Source organism: Oryza sativa, chromosome 4 (assembly GCF_034140825.1).
Source record: "Oryza sativa Japonica Group chromosome 4, ASM3414082v1".
Classification (NCBI taxonomy): Eukaryota; Viridiplantae; Streptophyta; class Magnoliopsida; order Poales; family Poaceae; genus Oryza; species Oryza sativa.
This window is the reverse complement of record NC_089038.1, coordinates 22787159-22802822: the sequence shown is the minus strand read 5'-3', so window position 1 is coordinate 22802822 and position 15664 is coordinate 22787159. Positions and strand designations below refer to the sequence as shown.

Below are 15664 nucleotides of genomic sequence, written 5' to 3'. Positions count from 1 at the left end.
GAGCAAGATTTTGGTCTATCAGGATAAATAAACTTTTCATGGTCTCAGTCCAGTTAAATGACTGGATGGGCATCTTCTGGGCTCATTTTTAACGTCAACAATACCACACTGTAGGCTTGGCGGCACACTGAACTGCACTGCGCCATCTTTTGGGCTTTTATCTGTTTTCGGAGATCAGTTTGACTGTTGATTGAACCTGGACGCGATCATTGTTATTACTTCCTCCGTCCCAAAATAAAGCCATTTTTGATATTGGTACGGGTACTAAGAAAGTAGGTGAGAATGATTGGAGAAAGTGTGTGATTGGTTGAAAGAAAATAGGTGAGAATGAATGATTGGAGGAAGTGTGTGATTGGTTGAAAGAAAATATGTGAGAATGATTAGAGGAAGTGTGTGATTGGTTGAAAAGAGAAAGTAGGTGAAGAAGAATGGTTGTGATTGGTTGAGAGGAGGAGGTAGGTGAAGAAATAGCTTCATTTTGGGACAATACACTGTGCTAGAAATAGCTACATTTTAGGACGGAGGGAGTAGCGTTTAGTGTAGATTTTAATGATTTAAAGGCTATGTTCTTTCTCAATTTTCCCACTTACCTCTTTGTTTTTCCCGCGCATGATTTTTAAACTGTTAAAAAAAACAGTGTGTTTATTTTTTTTTTAAAAAAAGTTCTATACGAAAGTTGTTTTAAAAAATTATATTAATTTATTTTTTAAAAAATAGTTAATACTAAATTAATCATTTAATAATGTAGGCTTTATTTTCATGCCGGGGGAAGGGGTTACCAACCACTCCTCCCGAAGGAAGCTATAGAGGTGTGTGTAGATCTTGTTGTGTTGGAATTAATCCACCTAAGTAAATTCTAGATTTAGCTTATAACAATGAGACACGTACCTTATCAATTTTAATATATGCTAATATAGCATTTTCGAATATACTCATAAAGATGGGTGTGTTGTTTGTACAGAGTTTCTTAAAAGAAGATTTTAATGATTACTCGTGAATACCTGATCTTGACAACAACAAAACAACATCTTGGGAATTGACAAGAATACTTGAAAAAAATATCATGAGATTCTCTATATTCCACTTATTTTCCTATTGACTATACCAGATTATTTACAATCTACAATATCAAATGTCCACCTTTCGACAAAAAATCAATATTTTCCTATTTGAGCCGAAAACTTAGCAATCGACCTATCCGAAGAAAAATTTGCAGCAAAATCATTTACTTTCGCCCAAATTTCTCCCTGTATAATGACCGCGAAAAATTCGCGCAAATCGCAATAATAACGTCTATATAGTTACGCTGTTTGGCACGCCCCGGCAGGTGATGCCCGGTCCGGACGACGGCGCCATCAGCTCGTACGGCAGCACGCCGGCGCCGCAACGGTTGCGCCGGGAGGGGTCGGCATTGCGCCGCTCGATCTCCTCCTCGGCGCGGCGCACGTCGGCCGCGAACTCCCGCGCGGCCGCCAGCGCCGCCGGGTCGGCCGTCCACGCCTCGTCGGGGCGCTCCCCGAGGTACTCCTCGTCGGCGGAGTGCGTGGACAGCGTGTCGATGACGGTCATGAACGTCGTGGTCTGCGTCAGGCTGGGCAGCGCCGAGAGGAAGAAGCGGTGCGGGTCGGCGACGAGGTGCGCGTACTCTGGGTCGCCCTCGGCGGGCACCAGGCGGCGCATCAGCGGCGGGCGGTTCGGGATGTAGCCACCGAGCGGGTACTGCCCGAAGTTGAGCGCCGCGTGCTGCGCCGAGCAGAGCCACACCAGGGTGGTGAGCAGGGAGGCCAGGTCGCCGGGCGTCGAGAGGCGCGGCCACCACGGCGCGCCGCGCTTGTCCGCGTGCCCGCTCTGCACGGCCTCGGCGTACCACGACTGCAGCTCGTAGTCCGCCTGCACGGCCTCGTCGCTCGGGTAGTAGGCCGCCACGTACGCCTCGCACCACCGCGAGATCGCCGACCAGAGGAGCAGCCCGTCGGCGGCGTACGGGTAGTCCTCGATGAGCAGCCGTAGCCCGTGCGGCTGGCTCGGGTCCTCCACGGCCATGCCTCTACACGACACAACCAAACACCAAACAAATTTAGCCACCGCCGTTGCACTCGCACCGCATTGTGGTCACTGCAAGAACGCAAACATTTCGACGTGTACCTTCGGATGAGGTCGGCGGGGAGGCCCTCCTGGTCCAGCCGCCATAGTTCCCGGTAGGCGAAGGCGCTCATCTCCATGCAGACGTTGCCGGGTGTGAAGCCCGACTCGATGACGCCGTCGCCATTGATGAGGATCTGCCGCGCCAGCGCGTTGATCTTGAGCGTGTACCGCATGTGCGGCTTGAGCAGCTTGAAGATGGGGTGCATCGCGCTCATCTGCCGGTGCGCCGCGATGATGAACGGCTCCATGCACGCGTGCGTCCTCAACCTGAGTACACGAAAGGCTCAATTCGTCTGCTCCCATTTCTGAATTCTGATGCGATGCTAATTGAATTCTGCGTCGAGAGGATTTTAGCACTTACCAGTGGTTGATGAGCTGGTGAACACCGGCGTCGTTGGAGCAGACGTGTGCCTTGGCGAGCTGCCACAGCCAGTTGCTGGTGGCGTCGGCCGGCGGCGTGAACACCCGCTTGGCGCGCTTGCAGCCGTCTGTCATCGGCGGCAGGCACAGCTCGATGGCGATCGGCTTCAGCGTGCCGGCGGCCGTCAGGAAGAAGACCGCGCGCGTGCCGTACGCCTTCCGGCCGTCCTGGGCGTTGATCCTGTCCAGGAACGGGAGGAAGATGTCGTGGTAATCCAGCATGTACAGCCTGCTCCCCTCCACCGCCTCCTGCACCGACATGCCGTCGAGGTGCCCGATGATGTGCTCCTCCGTGATCGCCGACTCCGGCGGGCCGTACACGGCCGGGTCGAGCTTGCTCACCGGCGGGAACGCCTGTGCGCGCAAAGAGTAAAAAAAAAAAAAAAACGGCGACCACCAATCAGCTCCACTGTGTTGCACATGGACAGCAACAGCTAGTACTACAAACTCGTGCGAGCTCTGCTTTGGAAGTTGCAGAGTTTTGCCGTGTTGGTCGTGAGCGCGACGTCTTACCTGGAGACGCTCGATGTTGACGGGGTTGATGCCGGCAAGCGCCTGCCTCGCGAACTCGTCGTCACGCAGCCACGCGAACTTGTCCTCTGCAACACGCCAAGAAAACAAACAAAAATTCAACGACAGCGTCAGTACAAACAATGCCGTGCAAATCCGTATCCGTATCGTATCGTATCGTATCAACCGTATCGTCGCCATGGGGGAGGCATGGACGAGCACCCAATGACCGAGAGAGTGGCGGTACGTGGCTTACTCTTGATGATGTCGGGGGTGTCGTAGCGGAGGAGGCCCTCGCTGTTCTCCTGGATCTTGCGGACGAAGGGGATCTTCTGGAAGAGCTGGTCGTGGAGCGCCTGCTTGAGGCGGAGGCCCTCCTTGAAGAGGTTGTCGACGTCGTGGAAGCCGGCGAAGTCGCGGATGTCCGGCGAGACGGAGGAGACGAGCAGCGGCATGAAGTTGTGGAGCAGCGCCTTGATCGCGCCCTCCGACAGCATCTCGTTCTTGCCCTCCTCGAACTCCTCGTCCCGCGACACGTAGATGGGCTCCGGGTACTCCACCCTGCTCTCCGCGCTCGCGTCTGCGGCACAAAGTAATGGCGGCGTCAACGTCAGCGATCGAGTGGTTCGGATACGGAAAGCGACGCGTCGGGGGGAGGAGAGGACGGCTCCATCTCCCCATTCCCGCCATGTCGGGGAGGCCATCGTTGCTGTCGCTGAATTTATGGCACGATGGCGCCGCGACTGTGGTGGTGGTGGTGGTGGTGGGAAGTGTTTGTTGACTTGCCTGTGGCGGTGCTGGGACGGCCGGTGCGCATCCGCCGCGGGTACGGCATCTGCTCGCCGCCGAGGACGGGGCGGGCGGAGGCGACGCCCTTGTCCGGGTTGCCCAGGTCGTTGTACACGTCGTAGTCGTACACCCGGTCGGTGATCCTCCGCTCGCCGGTGCCGTCGCCGCGGAGGTCGGCGAGCTCCCGGAGCCGGAGCTCCCTCAGCCCCGGCGGCGTCTCCGACGGCAGGTACGGCCGGTTGCTGAAGAACACGCGCCGGTCGCGGCTCACGCGCGTGGGCTGCACCCACGAGTTGCAGGTGAAGTGCGCCGGGCCGGTCGGGAACCCCTCGACGACGATGCTCTCGATGTAGAACTCCCGCTGGTGGCGGTTGAGCACGGTCACCGCGCCCGGCTCGCCGAACCCGGCGTCGACGGCGAACTCCGCCGTGTACACCACGCGCTCCGCCTTGACGTCCTTCTTGTCGAACCACCCCACCAGCGCCGACGGCTTGCTCTTCTTCGGCGTCCCCTTCCCTGCAAAACCCCAAACCAAAAGATACACTCAGCTCGATCAATGCGTGCATCACATGATCAATTCCGATCGATAATAGCCTGATTAATTTCGATCGATGCCTCGTACTACTGCCACCACATGCATGTGAGAGAGAAAAAATAATGGCAACTTGCAGAGAAAAGAAATGGATCAAAATTAAATCAACAGACAGGTGCTTGATGGCCCATTTGGACAGAGGACGACTCGAGGACAAACGCCACAGGTCAAGATGGAACAGCTGGAATATTCGCCGCTGCAGCTTCTTCCATGAAGCCGATGAAGCAGCGCGAGCGAATGGGAAAGCGAGGGGGAGAAGAAAGAGAAGACAAGAAAAAAGCGAGGGGGCAAGAGGGGGAAGCGAATTTCGAGAGAACAATTCAAAGATGCAACGCGAGGGGCATGGAATTCTAAAAACCGATGGAGAAAAAAAGGTATGGTGCTATGTTGGAAGAAGAAGCTTCGTGCCACCTGCGCCGCCGCCGCCGCCTGCGGCGGCGGAGGAGGATGTGTGGGGGTGGAAGAGAGAGAGAGAGAGAGAGAGAGAGAGAGAGAGAGAGAGAGAGAGAGCTTACTTGGGTCGGTCTCCGTGCTGACGAGCTCGAGGAGGACGCTGCGGCCGACCCTGTCGGCGAGGGCGTCGAGCTGCTCGGCGAAGCGGTCCTTGGCGTCCTCCTTGCGCCTCCGCCGCACGGTCACCACGGCCCTGGCCGCCACGCTCTGCGGGTGCGCCTCCGGCCGCCCCGCCCCGCGCTGCTGCTCCACCGGCGCCGGCGCCACCACCACCCGCTCCACCAGCGCGCCCACCGGCGCCGTCGACCTCGCCGTCCTCCTCCTACTCGCCCCCTTCCCCATCCCCCTGCTCCCCGCCGCCTCCATGCTCGCGAAACACATCCCCGCCCCTCCCCTCATCGCCGCCGCCGATCCCCCTCCCCACGAGCACGACGACATCCTCCTCCCCAGCAACTCCAACGACGCCATAGAAATCCCCTACGCTACAGGTCAATCCGAATACTCGAACACACGACACTCGCGATGTGAAAAGAGAAACTATTTCTTGATGATGAGAGACTACTACTACTATATCTTTTCTCTCTCCCTCCCTCTCTCTTCTCTTCTACCTTTATGCGCGAGTGGGGGAAGCGCGCAATATATAGGGCTCGATCCCTCGCGTGGCGAGAGGACGAGACGAGAAGACGAGTAGCCCGAGCGGCACAGGCAGGAGTAGCAACTAGTAACAGTGGAGTAACCGAGAACAGAACAAAAGACGGGGGAGACAAGCGCACACGTGTTCCACACACAGAACCGTTCGCGCTCGTTGATCTGACCGAACCGAACGGTAGAAATAAAAGAAAGCCGCGGCTTCGACGCAGGTGAGCGTTGCGCCGAGCGGTGTGGTGAACGGGGTGGTGTGTTGATCGGGACAGCGACGTGTGTGCGGCACCCCGGTACACTTGAACGAAAAACCGGAGGAGAGGAGAGGAGAGGAGAGGAGGGGGAGAGCTGAGGAGCGCACTGATGATGAGTGATGACGGCGACGCAGCCAACGGCGGGGGGGCCATCGCCGGGTAGTTAGCGGCAGGGGACCCAGGGCATTTTTTTGGGGTGGGGCGCCCAGATCGTGGTGACGGCCTAGGATCAGAGACGAGACCCCTGATTAGCTGTTGGTGTGTGGGGGTGGATTCTAGATGTTTCCTCTATATACTTTTTTTTCCAACCAAATTCAATATAAATAGTTATAAATAAATATTAAAAAAATATAACAATGTTGAGTATTGTGATATCTATATGTCCACTAGAAATCAAGTTCAAATTCGACTTACACATCTAGAAACAAAGGGCCTGTTCACTTTGCTGTCAAAAAAAACCTTACTAAATTTTGGCAAATGACAAAATTTTGGTATTTGGCAGGATTTCTTATATAGTTACCAAAATTTGGCAGCAAACTAAATGTAGCCACTTTTTTGACAACTTTACTAAAATTTGGTAAGGTTGAAAATGGCACCAAAGTGAACAGGCCCAAAATTGACAAATTTAGATGTGAATGGTACGCTATTATTCATACGCTGAATTTGTCTTTTCTATATCTTTGACGTGTGATTGAGTTTGAACCAAAGATTTTATTTATGAAGCTGTATAGATATGATGTGTGAATATTTTCATTATTTTTATAGAATTTTCCATAACCGTCTACATGGTTTTTAAAGCAAATGAGAAAACATCCCCTTAGGAGAATGAAAATAGTTTCCCATTGGTGTGTGGTCAGAAAAAAAATATTTCATCCAGATTAAGGAGGTGGTTGTCTGGTTGATAACGTATCGGCTGGTGAGAGGAAGCACAATGCGATTGGAATTTTACAGAGTATGATTGTTTTAAGGGTTAATTAGATCCATGCCAAAAAAATATATTGGTTTCAAAATATGCCACTACTATTCACCTATTTGGAACCGTGCCATTATAATTTTACACATATTCAAAATATGCCACTACTTACCCTTTGGATACATTTACATAAAAAAAAATTGGACCAAACTGCCCTCTTTCCCCTTCTTCCTTCTTCATTTTTTCCATTTCTCCTTCCTCCTCCCCTCCACGACATCAAAGACCAACGATAGTTCCGTGACGATGGCGACAAGGGTGACGACGGCGATGGACATGGCCACCACAAATCGCTGCCTCCTCCCTCTCCAACACTCCTTTGCCCGAGACGTCTGTGTCTCCCTCCACCTCGCACCGCCATCGGCCTCCTCCTGCGCGGAGCTCCACATGAACGACGATGTCACAGTGGGGCCCGCAGTCCTCGCCGCCAACAACGTCTTCCTCCAAATGCCCCAACATTGCGGCTCCTCCTTCCCCTAGTCCCTCTCCATGGTTAGCAAGGCGAAAATAAGGAAAAGGGTGCCTGGCACCTGATGGAGATGGCGACGACGGTGTCCCAGATCCAGCCGCCTCTCCTCACTGTGAGCAGGCCTGGTCAGTGGCTATGACCAAGGAAAGAGCGGCAAAGAGTGGTCACTTCTCTCCGGCGAGCTCCTTCACCTCCCTTCCTCCCTCACCACACCACCATCGCCTCCTCTGGTCCAGCAGCTGTCTCGTCAACCTCGTCGCCGATGACCACCTCGACACCCTACATAGCGAGGAAGGCCTTCGTGAAGAGCCTCGGTGGACCTGCGTGGTTTTGTCTGGTGCTCCGAACTTCCTGTACGAACGCGTATGGGTCGACCCAGTCGGGGAACAGCGGGGAGGCGTCACCAGCGACAAGATTTGGGTTTGAGAAGAGCATGAGCATAGAAAGAGAAGAGGATGAGGGAAGAGAGAGATAGAAGATGATGACATTTTCGTCTAATACATGCAAAATACGTATCTTAATGGTACCACTGATATTACAAACAAGTAGCAATGACATTGTTAAAAATACGTAAATTGTAATGACATATTTTAAAAGTGGCAAATTTTAAATCGTACGTATCTAATTAAAACGGGCCTTGAAGCAGGTTACTTTGCTATTGTGAGGAAGACATACGCATGCACATATCACTATGGTTTTGTGGACATCAAAACTTCACAAGTAGGTACTCCGTGAGCATGTTCTATTTAAAAAAGACACAAAGCTCAAATAAACGGAATCTGATGATAAATTCTTAATCTTATCTAAAACATTTTAGTAAATATTTCAGGGGAAGCATAATGGGTTTGAAACCTAGTGAAGAGTCATCTATGAATGTGAATCCCCATGTTCTTTTTCCAATTAAGAGGTTATATGTTAACTACAAGTATAAGTGGATGAGAGAGGAGAGGAGAGAGAAGCGGACTATATATCTAGTCAGCCGCAACACGGAATTAAAATAATATGCGTATAAATGAGAGGTGAGCTAAGTATTGATGGTGTAATATATATTTATGTAAAACTATATTATAGATAGGCTAACTATATTAGAGTGGTGTAGATGATGTGTTAAACTTTAGAACTAGAAATATTAACCTTGCTCTAAGCAAAATTTTAAGTAATATAGATGTTTCAACAAGATGATCAAGGTAAAGAAAGGGGAATTATATTCTTCACTGCACTACAGATTGTTGATTTTTTTTCTTTTGCAATTCTCTAGATAAATATCTAGCTATTGAGAAAAAAAAATTGTGCTGTAAAACCACATGCACGGACAAAATTTAATCCAAAGTGCATATTGTGGTCCGTTCTTTTCTAATTAAAATATAAATTTTACCTTAATTTTCGTTGATACGTTTTTCGAACTGCTAAACAATATGTTTTGTGTAAAAACATTCTATATAAAAATTGCTTTAAATTACCAGATAAATTTATTTTTCGAGTTTTTAATGATTAAAACTTAATTAATCATGTGTCAATGGCTTTCTCATGTTGTGTGCCTGCACTTAATCTTCATTTGTATAGCAATGCGATTTTATGCTTTAGTGATCGACGGATTAGTGGAATTTGTAGGCCTGTTAAAGGAAAGAAAGTTGCATCTCACTTCCAATTTGGCATGACCACATTGTGCATTTCTTATATACTTGGAAAAGGTCTATTGATCAGTTTAGTATCTCTTTTCCTCAAAATTTCCTGAATGTTCTAAGCTTCAACCTTCAAGATATACCTTTTACTATCTGTCTTGATTTCCAAATTAAGTAAATCCAGTACTATATCCATCCCAATCAAACACAATGAATGCGTTTGCACAACCTTTTGGGCATATCACTACTAGATCACCACCCAAAAAACAACTGCCATTAATTCTTTCTTTAAGTTAGATACACGGACCACTGTGACAAATAGCGTATGCATTAATCATGATTTTTATCTGTACAACATGGATGGCGATAGAGATTACTCGAATTGGTACGCTCATCAGGGACTTTTTTTTTTCCTAACGGGATAGGTAAGTTGTCTGTCATCAGTGTGGACTCGGTATATGCGGTTGGGCATCCACAATTGTTCATAGTTAGCTGGCTAAAACCTCAAAAGAACATGTACGACCTGCATGTTTCTTGCAAAAGGAAAAATATCTTTACGTAATTTATGGCGATGGATCAAATGCTAGCCATCTATCTATCTATATATTATCTATCTATCTTCTATCTATCTATCTATCTATCTATCTATCTATCTATCTATCTATCTTCTATTATATACTAAAAGTCCATTAAACTTCCTACAAACGCTCTCAAGCCGTCACGTGGGACTCCTAAAAACGCTCCTAGATCGCCACATGATATTTTAATATATAAGAAACATCTAACCCTCGATTTTCACTTAAACAGGTGAGTCTAATATTTTAGACCATTAAATTTGATTAGATTAAAAAAAAAGTTAGCCCTCCCCCTCATCTCACCAGCACGTACGTACGCCTCCCTCATCCCGACCGATTGCACACAGGTAATATACATGCCCCACCTTTTTTTTTACTCCCCCATCCCCCGTTCAAACTTTTTTATTTAATTTTATCTATAATACCCTACAATATATTTATTTCACCTCATTTTTATGCCATTGACATTTGAGTGTATATTTGATCATTTATTTTATATAAAAATTGTATAGTTATAATAGGTAATTCTGAGAATAAAAATAAAACATTCAATCCTTGATTTTAGATCTATAAAAAAACCTTCCAGACCAAAAAGAATATCCTATATACGTATAAATATATAGTACTATTCACATAAAGAAAGCCAAAAAGTACTCCATTATTCACCGAATAATTTTTTTACTACGTGAGATGTAAATTAGCAGGTCCATTATTTTAGACCACTAGATTAGATTAAAAAAAAGTTAGTCCCTCTCTCTCATCTCACCCGCGTGCATGTACGTGCACCTGCTTCATCCCGTTTGTACCCAAGGAAAGGTACGTACCCACCTTTCTTTCACTCCCCCATTTAACCTTTTTTACCCTACAACCTCTACTTTTTTTTATGCTATTGACACTATTTGGGTGTATATTTGATCATTCATCTTCGTATAAAAATTATGTAATTATAATAGGAAATTCTACAAATTCCGATCTTCGATTTTTAGTTATCTTATAGCATTAGATCAATCTATTAAAAAATAATTCCTCCCAAAAAAATATCCCACGTACATATAAATAAAAAAAAGCCAAAAAAATATCCGGTGTACATACGTTACCCTCCTTTAAAAAACTGCATGGATTTTAAAGAAAATGAATGGCCTAGATTAGAAGGCAACTAACATCTAAACTTCCTACGAATGCTCTCAAGTCATCACGTGGAACTCATAAGGGCATGTATAATGTAAATGCTCTAAAAATGCTCCTAATTAAGTTGTCACATGGCGTTATAATAAATTAGAAAAATTCTATTAATTTTTCATTAAATCGGTGAATACATTAATTTTAACCATTACATGAGATAGAAAATCAATATTCATATTAACTATATTTAAAGTTGTAAAAATACTCTAATAAATTAGAAAAAAATTCAAGAAAATGTGAGAAAAAAATAAAATATCTACCCATCAATTTTTATTTAAATTGATGGATCCGTTATCTCAGACCATTAGATTAAATCCTATTAATAATCTCTCTCATAATCTCCCTTAGCACACCGACAAGAGAAAGGTACGTACGTACGACTTGTATATATATATACACACACACACACAATTGTAACGTATGTTTAAAAAGATAAAGTGGAAAAAGACATAGAAATATAAATTACATATATCATTAAAAACGTACATTTGCTTCCTTCTCTTCTCCGTGTATAGACAAAATTGTAATTATTATTAGTGATAATAAATTTTAAGAAATTATAACTTTATAAACATAGATTATATATATTATCATATATATATGTCTAAATTAGCTCCACAATGTTTGAAAAATAAATTTTATAAAACTATATTATTTTACCCTTTATATTAAAAATATAATATTTTTTAGTACCTATTATATCAAACCATTATTTTATATCAAAATTTTAAAAATACGTTGTTCAATATAAATGTTACGTAATTATATTCTGTACCAGTACGATGTATATTAACTAATTTTTTACATTAATTAATGAACCTAATATTTATACTAATTTTTAATAAAAATATTTTGATGTTGGTTTTCATTTAAACTGATGTACCTATTAACTAGACATATTAAGATCTATTAACAAGACTGTCATATCTATCTTTTGTGAAAAAAAAAATTCTAAAGACCTCACACGTGTGCACATTTACTTTCTTAATGCATGACGAAGCATCATACCTGAGGTAGCTGAGGTGTTTCGAAGAAAACAATCAAATATGTGAAAAAGAAAAAAGAATAGCTTCAATCAATTGCTGATATTTTGTACTACCCAACCAAGCAATTCTGCAATTTGTGTCCTAACAAAAATTCTTTAAAACTTTGGAAAAGAGTATGACAATTTTGAACTTCTACGACAGGAAAAACAATCCAACCGTTAATCTATCTTAATTTGGTTATCGCTAAATCATGCATTTTCGTGAGACGATTCGATCACAATAACTTTGAATTCCTTGCTAGCAATTTTTACTTGTAGCAGTATTGTAGGTATGTGTTCAAATGGTATACATGATATTTACTCACTCGGTCCATAAGTCAATTCAAAAGTCATATGACCTTGATCTATCTTCTTATCTTCTAAGTCAATCAATGGTTTTTAGAGATATGCCCGACCTATAGTTTGCCCTTATAAGATATAGGGTCGTTTTGGCACAGCTATAATGACATTATGGTGGCTCGCGTGGGCCACCTTCCTACTTTTTATGTAGTAGTACTACACTGGGGCTAGCTCTACCGATAGCTAAATCACACTATGACTTGGTCATGATTTAGGAGCAGATATTTAAGAAGCACCTCCTAAATATCCTTTGCTCATGTTTACTTTTCAATCATCACACTCATATTTAGTTGCCTGGATATGGAATGGCCGTATTATCCTCATTCTGGACCCGCCAAATATTTGGTGGAAAGAATAAGAAAGGAGACAATTCAAAAGGGAATATGAGAGAAAGATGACCACGGGAAAACATGACGTGATAAATATTTATGAATAATTAAAATGGTCAAAAGTGAGAACAGAGTGAGTACTTCGCTAGAGTAAATTAGGGAAATATACCCAAGGTTTCAAGGTTTTGACTACAGGTTTATTTGTAAATTCAACAACTCCTAAGTTTCACAATATGAATAAGTACAACATTATCGTTTGCTTGTTGATTCAATCAAAATTTAAATTATAAAACTAAATATTAGAGTTAATTTTGGAGGTTTTTCATCCTTGTTTATTTTTTTAGATTATATGGCAGACGCACACGCACGCACGCACGCACACCACTACACAATGCAACACCACACTTACACCCCACGAATGCGTCTTCTAACATATGTTCTAAAAGATGAAAACCAACGGCACATTCCTGATCTCTCACTAAAATTATGTTGAAAATCCACTTGCATGTTTTTCATTATTAGTTTTTTAAATATGTAAGAACGCCGCTATAGAACTGTGGATTCTCTTAAAGTAATATATATAGTGGCTAAAAGAGCTCTCCAAACAGAGTATTTAGGGTATTTGTAACAGTTTCTTAAACGAAACTTGCCTTGTTGGAAAATTATATACGATTACTAGATCAGGTTACAGTAGCTTTCTGTACGCAATTGTGGATTCCGAATTAGCAATGAACAGAGCCCAACCGGAAAAAAAAAAGGAGCCCATCCACCTGAAAATAATACTACTAGTAACAAGACTACAACACCTTCCATATAATATGTTTCCGTATAATATGTTGATCGAGACTTCACAGGGAGTACTTTGCCGCCAATTCCACTAGTACCAGAATTAGAGCTCTAGCTCTTTTATCATTTCTAAAGCGCGGGAACCTTTCATCTTCCTACATATAGCTATGAGTTATTCAAATAACCTCTATTCTCCTTTGCCAAATATGAATGTGTGAGTTGTTGGGGCTGCTTGTCTGGGTTGCAGTTCGTAAAAGTTTTAAATTTTAATTCTACAGATAGTTTTTTTTCTTAAATAATCGCAAGCCACATCTTTAAAATACCTTCCCAGCAACCCCATCAATTGGTATGTGGTTTTATAGAAAATAGCATATTAATGAAAGGGACTAGACGTATTTATGACACAACATTTTCAAGGGTTAATTTACGCTGTAATATATCACGTTCATAGAATATGATTCATTTTCAAAGATGCCTTGTTGTTGAAATAGTAGACACGTGAGACACGAAATTTCATTCTTAAGAGCATGAAGGTCCGAGTCCTCTTCAAGACATAATACTTAGAATGCGTATTCAATGAGCATTCTTTGCGGAAGTATTTCAAAAATCTGTGCCTGACGCTCTCCTCTATCTTCTAAGTTCTTAACTACTTCTATGAGAAAAGGAGACAGTAAAAACCAAACTAGAATCTAAATTGTACTACTGTAATTATATTATAAATTTCAATTATTACATTATATTTTTTCTAGTACACACCATATAAAAGAATTAGAACTAAAGGGTAATTGCATAAAAGAAATATGGCAATCACATAGAAAAAATGGCTGTAATTAAGTAAAAATATGGTGCTATTATTTAAGAAAAAGGGAATAGACTTGAATTTCTCATTTATGGATAAAATGATATGTTCTCACTAAAAATGCACGAGAATTAGGGTGTACTTTCTCCATCCACGAAAACATATTTAGAATTGGAAGTGACATATCCAGATTTATGTTTAAATTTATTGTACTAAGATATAAGTATCAAATATAATCTTAGATTTATTTTTTATGAGATGGAGGAAACAAGTAATATAACCTTAGATTTATTTTTTAAGTGGGTGAGGGACACTTGGGTACGTGGGAGAGGATCAGGAGCTATATTGTATTATTGTTGGATCATGATCGAGCAAACAAACATCTTTCCTTAGAAGAAACTTTCACTCGATTCTTATCGGCATGTGCTATACAACTACAGTTACACCGACGAATCGTCAACATCGGAAAGCGCAAGTGACAGATACAAGGATATCTTTTGGCTAATCAGCAGTATTATCTTTTTTTTTCCAAACATGCGATAGGATTATACTCCCTCTGTTCTCAAGTACATGGCGTCGTCGATTTTTTTTATACATGTGAACATTTATCTTATTAACAATTTTTATGGAATTATTATTTATTTTACTATGGTTTGATTTGTCATCAAATGTTATCTAACCCTGACTTATTTTTTTATTTGCATAAAATTTTCAAATAAAACAAATGATTAAACATCGTAAAAAAATCAATGGCTCGTATATTAAAAAAACAAATGTAGTATAAACCAAAGAGGTGCCCTATTGTTACAATCTGACTGTAGTTTTTTAAGCATGAGTCAGAATTAATTTTATTATTAAAAGTTATAAAAAAATCGATGATGCCATAGATTAAGAACCAGGGGGAGTATAATTCTGAAGCTGATCTTGCGTCCACGAAGGAAGGGGCCCCGGATCGAAGAAGCTAGCTACAGCAAATGAAGCTATCAGGTAGATACGCATGCAACGCATGGTTGAGTCAAGCATTGGAGCCAGCTACAAGCTACATATGCGTGCAGGGGACTAGGCCACGTATAATATATGGCTCGATAGTATGGACCAATGATCGATATCCCCAAACAAAACATCATCGATCGATCAGGCCCCAGGAGATCGTGGAGCCACACTTCCCTTACGGATGTGACTCGACAGATAGCAGAAAGGTCGGTAAGAGAAACAGAGGAGCGAGGGCAAATTAGAAGATGCTTTTTTTATTTCTTTTTCTCAGCCGCTTACAGGTTACAACCTCACTTTTACTTTTTACTTGTGCTTATACTTATCAGCTAAAATTTAAATTTTTAATCTTAAATTTTAAATTGATTTTAAATTTTTTTATCGTAGTTTATATTTTAGTCTTTCCTTTTAAATCGTTAAGAACACATATATAAAAGTTTTATTCACAAATATTTTTTATTTATAAATATGTCGTTTCATTTTTTTCCTCAAATCAGCCAAACGATGGGGCTGTTAGTGGTTGGGCCTCATCTATTGCCCAAAAGTACATTATAAACTGTACCATTTTAGCGACTTACATATGTATTCTCAACGATTTAAAAGCGACGCTAAAAATAAAACTACATTAGAAATATATTAAAATCAAATTTAAAATTAAGTTTTAAATTTTAAGTTTCGACTTTAGCTTATTCCTTTTAAGGCCAACAAATAGGGGTAGTTGTTTGTTCGGAAGCTGCCACTGGACAATACAGT

At 42.9% G+C, this 15664-nt stretch overlaps 1 protein-coding gene across 1 annotated transcript; it reads right to left on the bottom strand.

The window, feature by feature from the left end:
- Window positions 1-1049: 1049 nt before the first annotated feature.
- Window positions 1050-5521, bottom strand: LOC9267158 (putative lipoxygenase 5). The gene is made up of 7 exons (XM_015781696.3): window positions 4972-5521; window positions 3862-4380; window positions 3332-3655; window positions 3079-3164; window positions 2507-2919; window positions 2146-2412; window positions 1050-2047 (listed from the first exon to the last, which is right to left on the bottom strand). Exons 1-7 carry the CDS (start codon window positions 5375-5377, stop codon window positions 1294-1296), a joined length of 2769 nt encoding a protein of 922 aa, XP_015637182.1. The 5' UTR covers window positions 5378-5521; the 3' UTR covers window positions 1050-1293.
- Between the last annotated feature and the right edge of the window lie 10143 nt (window positions 5522-15664).